A 7,787-nucleotide genomic window follows, 5' to 3' on the forward strand; every position below is an offset into this window, starting at 1 on the left:
TGCTCGTTCGTCTTTACAGATCTCCCGAGGTTGTCCCTTCTAAATGATTGGTTGAATAATATATTTTGTCCCTCATCTTTGAGGTAGATGTCACTCTCCATAATCCTCTAAAACTTAATTGGTAGCGTGCTTGCAAGGGATGCATGAGTTTACCGCCTAAGGTCTAACTGGATTTTTCTTACTCAGATAGCGTTGTTGAATGGAGACAAGTTTCTAAAGGGCCTATCCCTTAAGTCCTTTCTTGGTCCGTGCGGACCAAGCATGGTTACCTTTTCAACAATACGGTATCCCTACGGATTGACAAAGTTAGGCACTAAGCTAGATAAGAATTTCAATCGGGGGAGTCTTGGATGGTGTTTCGCTTTAATGTTATTAGGAGTCTGTAGTTCTTTCCTCCCGCTATTCTTCTTGCCGATGGTGCAGTATTTCCTATTTTACGAGAGTGAACTATCGAGTTACTAAAGGTCAAAGGATCTCCGCTATCATGTGCGTCAGACTCCGATCGATAGAGGCCTGGTAGTTCGATTATCCTGGATCGGAAATCATTCGTAAGGGGTTTATTGCCTGTGAGGTATTAGTAATGGAGATTGCTGAAACCACCTACAGTTTCGTACTTAAGATTCTTGACATATCCCCACCTCTTGAATATCTTAGTGCACTCTGATCTTCGTTTCTTGACTCAATGTCCACTTGCCGGATGGAAGAGATGTTCTAATGATGGATCACCATTTATTATGACATTTTCGTGGATCTCCGTGGTGATAATTAATATGGTAGAGTAAGATCATAATACCTAACGCTTCAAGTCGCAGCGACGTATCATGTGATACACGGCAGTAATTATGTCACTCGTTGGTATTTCTACTTTTGGAGTTCCGTATTACTTCATTGTGATATGGGAAATCTGCCGCTATACAATATTCGCTTATTGTTTGGAGGTTTTTCGCCACGTGGAGAAAGTACTCTGATAGCAAATCTACACTTGAAGTCATTGCGGTCTGGTTCTCATCGATGACGGACAATTGAGAATATGTGAAATTGGAAGGTTGATCGAAGATCTTCGGTGCGATCTTGGACGTTGTTGCCTCCATTTCTTGTTGCTTGTCATTATATTTATTAATTTAATAATTGAGTCACTCAAAATAAATTTCGTTGCACATCTCCTAAAAATGTCTTTTACATCCATAAAACAAGTCTTTGATTAAGTGTACATCCCATAATTTTTTATATATCTTTTAGGTCTAAGGCAAGGTAATGGGCCAGTTTGTTTAAGCTTTAAAAAAATGGATTTTTTCTTTGTATTTTTGAAAATGGATTTTTTAAAACCGTTTTTCAAAATATTACAAGTTTTTTTATATTCGATTTTTCTAAAATGAAACACTTAATTTGACATCCTATAACATAAACATACATAATTGAAGACCAAAATTTAGTCAAAATCATAATTTTTTAAAAAAGTTGTATTTCAAAAATGATTTTTATGAAAATCTATTTGAAATAGCTTCAAAATTAAGTGATTTTTTGAAATTTTGATATCCAAATTTTTTTCCCATAAATAGATGAAATACCTAAAATCACATTTTAAGAATAACTATTCAAACAAAATTTTCATTTGAAGCTTTTATAAAAAGTTTCTTTGTAAAAATTTTTTTCACAAAATTTAATAACACTATAAAAATCATTTTTAAAAAAAGGCAAAACAAACGGGCCCAATGACTCATAATTTAAGAACTTTGTGACTAGCCGGAATCCGGGTGGTCTACTTATGGGCACGAGTTCGACATATAAGTCGGTCCATCCTAGCCAGGATTGGTTGCCTAGATGCTAGGATCGTGAAGGTGTCCGGAACGGACATATACAACCCGTCATTAAAATAAAAGAACACGGCGCATTAAATTTTGATGAAGAAAAGAACGTACTTAAAAGGGAAATGTTAATGTGACAATTCATATGAATTGAAGAGATATTGGGTCAACATTATTTAATCATGTATGCATGTATGATCCTCCCAATTTAATCCACATACTCATTCCAATAGAGCAATTTTTAAACCACAAGATTCTCATTCCCATTCCAATTTCCATTTCCTCATCAACAAACATAATGCCAATTTCATATTCTTATTCATATTCACATTCACATTCACTCTCATCATCATTCATTCATCCAAAGCTAAACCCAAACCTCCGTCCAATCCAAACCCAATCCCCAACCCAAAATAACCGCCAATTCCCGAACCTGAAACTCCAAAGCTCCCTCCGAACCAACCACACAATCCACTTCCTAAAACCGCATCTAATCTCCCAACACAAACCAATCCTCTACGGCTGGCTCTGCAGCGCTATCTCCGTCTACTCCCTCTCCAACCTCCTCTCAAAATTCTCCGCCATCACCACCGCCACAACCGCCGTCGATGTCACACAGGGACTCGCGCTCGGCGGTTTGGTTCTTGTTCGGTTGATTGCCACGTACGCGCAGCATGCGCTTCTTTGGGAAGCTTCGCTTAATGCGGTTTACGATGTTCGCGTTCACGTTTTCGATCGTGTGCTTCAGAGGGAGCTTGGATTTTTTGAAGCTAACGACGCCGTTTCGAGTGGGGATGTTGCGTATAGGATTACTGCTGAAGCTTCCGATCTTGGCCTCACGTTATACGCTCTTCTTAATGTGAGTTTTGTATTGTTCTCTGTTTCCTTTCTTTTTAATTGTTTCGTAACAAAACTCATAAATTTTGTTATTCTTTTTGAATTTTTCTATTGTAAATTTAATTTATCATATTATTTACTAGACAAAAAAAATAATTAGTAAAGGAATCTTTTTCTTCAATCTCTCATTATTATTTTAGTTTAAATGATACTTTAAAAAATTTTAATATAAAAAAATTATAATAATATGATAAGAGTTATAACACACTGCACTACACTCTCATCTAATAGAGAATCATTAATATGTCATGTCATTAAAATTTTTTTTAAAATAAAAAAATGTTTTAATTAGATACATGATGGTGATTGGTTGACTGTGTAAAAATAATTTTATTTGATAAATATTTAAAATAATATTATAAGAATAATTATTTAAATAAAATTTTCATTTGAAGTTTATTTTTCAAAAATTCTTTATAAATTTCTTTTAAACAAAAATATATAATGCTATAAAAATCATTTTTAATTAAAATTAATTTTTAGTCTCTTTATTTATAAAATCAGATTTTTTATCTCTTAATTTACAATTTTTGAAAATTTATTTGTTTTCATTATTTTTGATAATGTGGTACTATAATTAATGATGAGACACAACTCTCTAATTTTTATTGAACTCCCACATTCCATTCTTGATTTTCATCTCAATTATTTTTTAAGATCTTATAATGAAATTCAATGGTTACTAACTTACTATGTTGTTAGAAACAATAGCATTTTTTTTTATTGAAAAATACTAACAAAATTATTATTTATAAATTTTGAGGAATAAATATATCAGTCAAAATTTATAAAATAGCTATTTATAAATTGCAAATATAATTATTCCTCAAAATTCATATAAAAATTTTATTATTAATTTTCAAAATATTAATGTGATCTACCATTAAAATTTTCTAGTAACAAATTTTTGTGTTTATTATATAATTTTTTTCCTTCACAAGACACAACTGTGAGTTGAGAATTTATTTTCTAAGTGTAGACTGAAGACTGCTTTGTACTTTGTGGTGTGAGGGGTATGGGGAATGTACTCCCTTATGTTCACTTTTCTTCATGTTAAATCCTAACCCTTTATTTCAGATGTTGAATGATAGAGTGTGGGTTTAAAAATGAGAACTAGAGGGTTGAATGGTGGGGATTATAAACATGACCCCCTCATGTTTTTGCTTGTCGTTTTGATAATGTACTCCCTTATGTTCAGGTTTACCTGCACAATGATTTTATTTATGTTACATTAATTTCTACTTATATTTTGATGATTGGCCTTTGTTTCTGTTTTTGACAGACCATAGTACCTAGTTCTCTGCAATTGTCTGCAATGATAATGCATATGTTGGCTATAAGTCCTGTCCTTTCTTTGATTTCAGCCATGGTGAGTCAGGAGATTATACTCTTTTTCAATTACTGTTTGATTGTTCTTGCAGTGAGACTAGATTTAATCACACGTTAAGCTTTTGCAAATTGCAGGTTATTCCTTGTATGGTTCTAGTTGTTGCCTTTCTTGGTCAAGAACTTCGCAAGATATCTAAGAAGTCACATCTTAGCGTTGCTGCTCTCTCAGCATATCTAAATGAGGTAAACGTGACTGTCACACACTCCTTCATTGTAGTTTTAGAACAAATCTTGAAGCCTTGCATTGTTTTATTATCTACCTTGTGTTCAATGTTATTTGTTGTTTTCTTCCCCAAAAAAAATTTAGATGCTGCCCGCGATTCTCTTTGTGAAAGCAAACAATGCAGAGTTGCTTGAGAGTGCCAGGTTTAGGAGACTGGCCCTGGCGGACAGTTCTGCAAAGCTGAACAAAAAAAGGATGAAAGCAGTCATTCCCCAGGTTATACAGGCTATTTACTTTGGAGTTCTTTCCATACTTTGCGCAGGTTCGGTGGTTATTTCAAAAGGTTCATTTGATCGCCGTAGCTTGGTTTCATTCGTGACTTCATTGCTTTTCTTGATCGAGCCTATTCAGGTATTGTTGTCATGGTTCAGCTTTTGAGAAGCTGTCTTTGGTTATCAATCTGAAAAGTAATCGCGCAGGATGTAGGAAAAGCTTACAATGAATGGAGGCAGGGAGAACCAGCTATTGAACGCCTGTTTGCTATGACCAAGTTCAAAAATAAGGTAAGTCTATGACCACATGCTTAAGAGACCCCGAATGACAATGAAATTGCATGGTTGTTTAATTTTTATCTTTCTTTTCCATTTTTTATACTTACTTTTACATTTGACCGAATATTTTTTGTTTGAAATCGATGAAGTTTTGATATTAGAAAAAAAATCTTGGGTGGCTATTGAGCATATAGTATCCTGCTGACCTGCTTTGCTATTTTAAAATTTTCTGTTTAGGTAACTAGTTGAACTGTTATAATAGATCAATTTTTTTTCTCAATAATAGGTAGTTGAGAAACCAGATGCTGTTGATTTGGACCATGTTACAGGGGACCTGAAATTTTGTGATGTATCCTTTAAGTATAATGATGGCTTGCCCGTAATCTTAAATGGATTGAATCTTCACGTTCGGACAGGAGAAATAGTTGCTATCGTAGGTCCGTCGGGGGGAGGGAAAACAACACTCGCGAAACTGTTGCTTCGGCTTTATGATCCTATATCTGGTGAGTCATATGTGGTTAAGTATGGGGAGAGTGATTTATCAAATACATTTCTTATACCAACTGGTTTTAGTTTTATACTCACTTGTCATCTTTCTTATCATTAGATTCTATTATATATTGTTATACCTGCAGGTTCTATACTGATTGATAACCAAAACATCCAAGACATTCGTTTGCGGAGTTTAAGAAAACACGTCGGTGTAGTTTCTCAAGATATAGTAAGTGTTCATCACTCAAGCCTCTCATTTCTTCTTCTTCTTGTCCGCTTGAATTTTAGCACTATTTTTTAACAAGCTTATAGGGGCAGTTTGGCAACTCCCACAACTGGTCTGATATTGTGTAAGATTAACTGGTTATGTAAATTCAGGTTATCTTGCAAGTTTTAACTACATTTAAAACTTATTCTCTAGTTTATATTTAAATTCGAGATACATAACATGCTTATTGACTATATTGGCTTAACGAATAGTTCCTAAAAGTATCCTCATCATTTAGCTACCCAAGGGTCCGTTTGGTTCAACGGAGGGAGGGGAAGGGAAGAAAATTTAATAGAGTGGAGGGGAAGGGAGAGGAAGGAAGGGGATGCATTTTAACTAAATATATGTTTTGTAAAGAAGGGGGGAGATAGGAGGGATTTTTAACTACATATATGTTTGGTTCACAAGGGGAAGGGCGGGATTTTAAAACTAAATTACCTTTTTTATCCTTACAAATATTGTCACTCGTATTTAGTAAAAACAATTCTAAATAAAAATAGTTTTGAGTAAATTTCATCAAATAAAAATTTGTTCATTCATAAACAACACAAATTTAAACAAAATAGTCAGAAACATATTAAAATGTAAACATAATATTCAAAAACATATTAAATTGTAAATGAAATATTTATAAAAGTTATAGGACTATTATAAGATGATCAATCAGATGAGTCAAAGACCATTTGCATTATCACTGTTTTGCATCTTTGGCTTATCTAATTGATCATCTTATAATAGTCTTATGACTTTTATGAATATTTTGTTTACAATTTAATATGTTTCTGAATATTTTTTTTACATTTTAATATATTTTTACTATCTTGTTTAAATTTATGTTGTTTATGAATGAACAAGTTTTTATTTAGTGAAATTTATTCAAAACTATTTTTATTTAGAATTGTTTTTATCAAATAAGAGTGATGATATTTGTAAGGATAAAAAGGTATTTTAGTTTTAAAATCCCTCCCCTTTCCTTCATTAAACCAAACATATATTTAGTTAAAATACCTTTCCTCCATTCCCTTTCCCTCCCCTCTATTAAATTTCCTCCCCTTCCCCTCCCTCCGTTTGTTATGTACAAGTGGGAGTTGGAAGTCCCACATTGCTTAGACTTGATTTAATGTTGGTGCTCCTCTTGATGACCCAACACCGTTGAATCAAACGGGCCCTATAAGAAATTGTGTGCACCTTAAGTGTGGAGAAATGGACAATTTTGGGCTCGAACCCACACCCCAACACATCAAATACCCTTGCAGCTGCTAACTAGGTTCTACTTATTTGTTGAGTTCTTTTAATTCTGCTTTTGATGATATCCAACATATGGATTGAAAATAGATTATGATTTATATGAAAACTCTACATCAAATCTCAAAATACTGATGTTATATGTACTGTTATAGACACTTTTTTCAGGTACAGTTGCTGAAAACATTGGTTATAGGGACCTGACAACAAAAATCGACATGGAGAGAGTAAAACGGGTAGCTCAAACTGCTTATGCAGATGAGTTTATTAGAAAACTTCCAGAAGGTTACAAAACCAATATTGGACCAAGGGGCTCAACTTTAAGTGGAGGCCAAAGGCAAAGGTAATTTTCAGTTTCAAAATTATGTCCTATAACCATGAATGAACAGCTAATTTTGTTCTGGTTGAAAAGAGCATTCGGAAGTCATGATTAGTGTAAAACCAAATTTTCTGCGCCGGATATTTATGAATCATCAATGATCTTAGCTTGTTTCTTTGATCTGTTGTTATCTGTTACAGGTTGGCTATTGCAAGGGCTTTCTATCAAAACTCTTCTATTTTGATTCTCGATGAGGCAACTTCTGCCTTAGATAGTAAGTCTGAGTTATTAGTGAGGCAAGCTGTGGAGCGTTTAATGGAGAATCGCACGGTAAGGAAACTAGCCTTCTCCATTCTTTGGCATGATCAATGTGTGTTTGGTATACCCTTTTCTTCACTATGAAGCTTTAAACATTCTTCCTATGTTCATAGGTGCTTGTGATTTCGCATCGCTTGGAAACTGTTATGATGGCGAAACGAATATTCCTTTTGGATAATGAAAAGCTAGAAGAGCTGCCTCGATCAACTATGTTGAACGGTCATATGGATTCATTGCTATCATCTGGGCGTATTATTTGAATATATGTATGCCATTGGATTCGTTTGTTTGTATATTCCATCTGGTTGATTATATATAATTACATATAGGTTCAAAACAA

General features: G+C 33.8%; 1 protein-coding gene across 1 annotated transcript; it reads left to right on the top strand.

Annotated features, from left to right (window-relative positions):
• Positions 1-1,950: 1,950 nt before the first annotated feature.
• Positions 1,951-7,787, top strand: LOC131644705 (ABC transporter B family member 29, chloroplastic-like). Its single transcript, XM_058915262.1, has 10 exons — positions 1,951-2,664; positions 3,985-4,071; positions 4,167-4,274; positions 4,399-4,665; positions 4,734-4,817; positions 5,092-5,308; positions 5,441-5,526; positions 6,966-7,153; positions 7,330-7,459; positions 7,561-7,787. Exons 1-10 carry the CDS (start codon positions 1,996-1,998, stop codon positions 7,705-7,707), a joined length of 1,983 nt encoding a protein of 660 aa, XP_058771245.1. The 5' UTR covers positions 1,951-1,995; the 3' UTR covers positions 7,708-7,787.

Source organism: Vicia villosa, linkage group LG1, assembly GCF_029867415.1.
Source record: "Vicia villosa cultivar HV-30 ecotype Madison, WI linkage group LG1, Vvil1.0, whole genome shotgun sequence".
Taxonomy (NCBI): Eukaryota; Viridiplantae; Streptophyta; class Magnoliopsida; order Fabales; family Fabaceae; genus Vicia; species Vicia villosa.

Bases quoted from the DNA above. Each gene is read 5' to 3' on its own strand.
- LOC131644705 (XM_058915262.1), top strand. From the start codon at position 1,996: ATGTATGATCCTCCCAATTTAATCCACATACTCATTCCAATAGAGCAA. The intron at 4,818-5,091 runs GTAAGTCTATGA...TCTCAATAATAG, and splicing joins TGACCAAGTTCAAAAATAAG to GTAGTTGAGAAACCAGATGC. The intron at 7,460-7,560 runs GTAAGGAAACTA...CTATGTTCATAG, and splicing joins GTTTAATGGAGAATCGCACG to GTGCTTGTGATTTCGCATCG.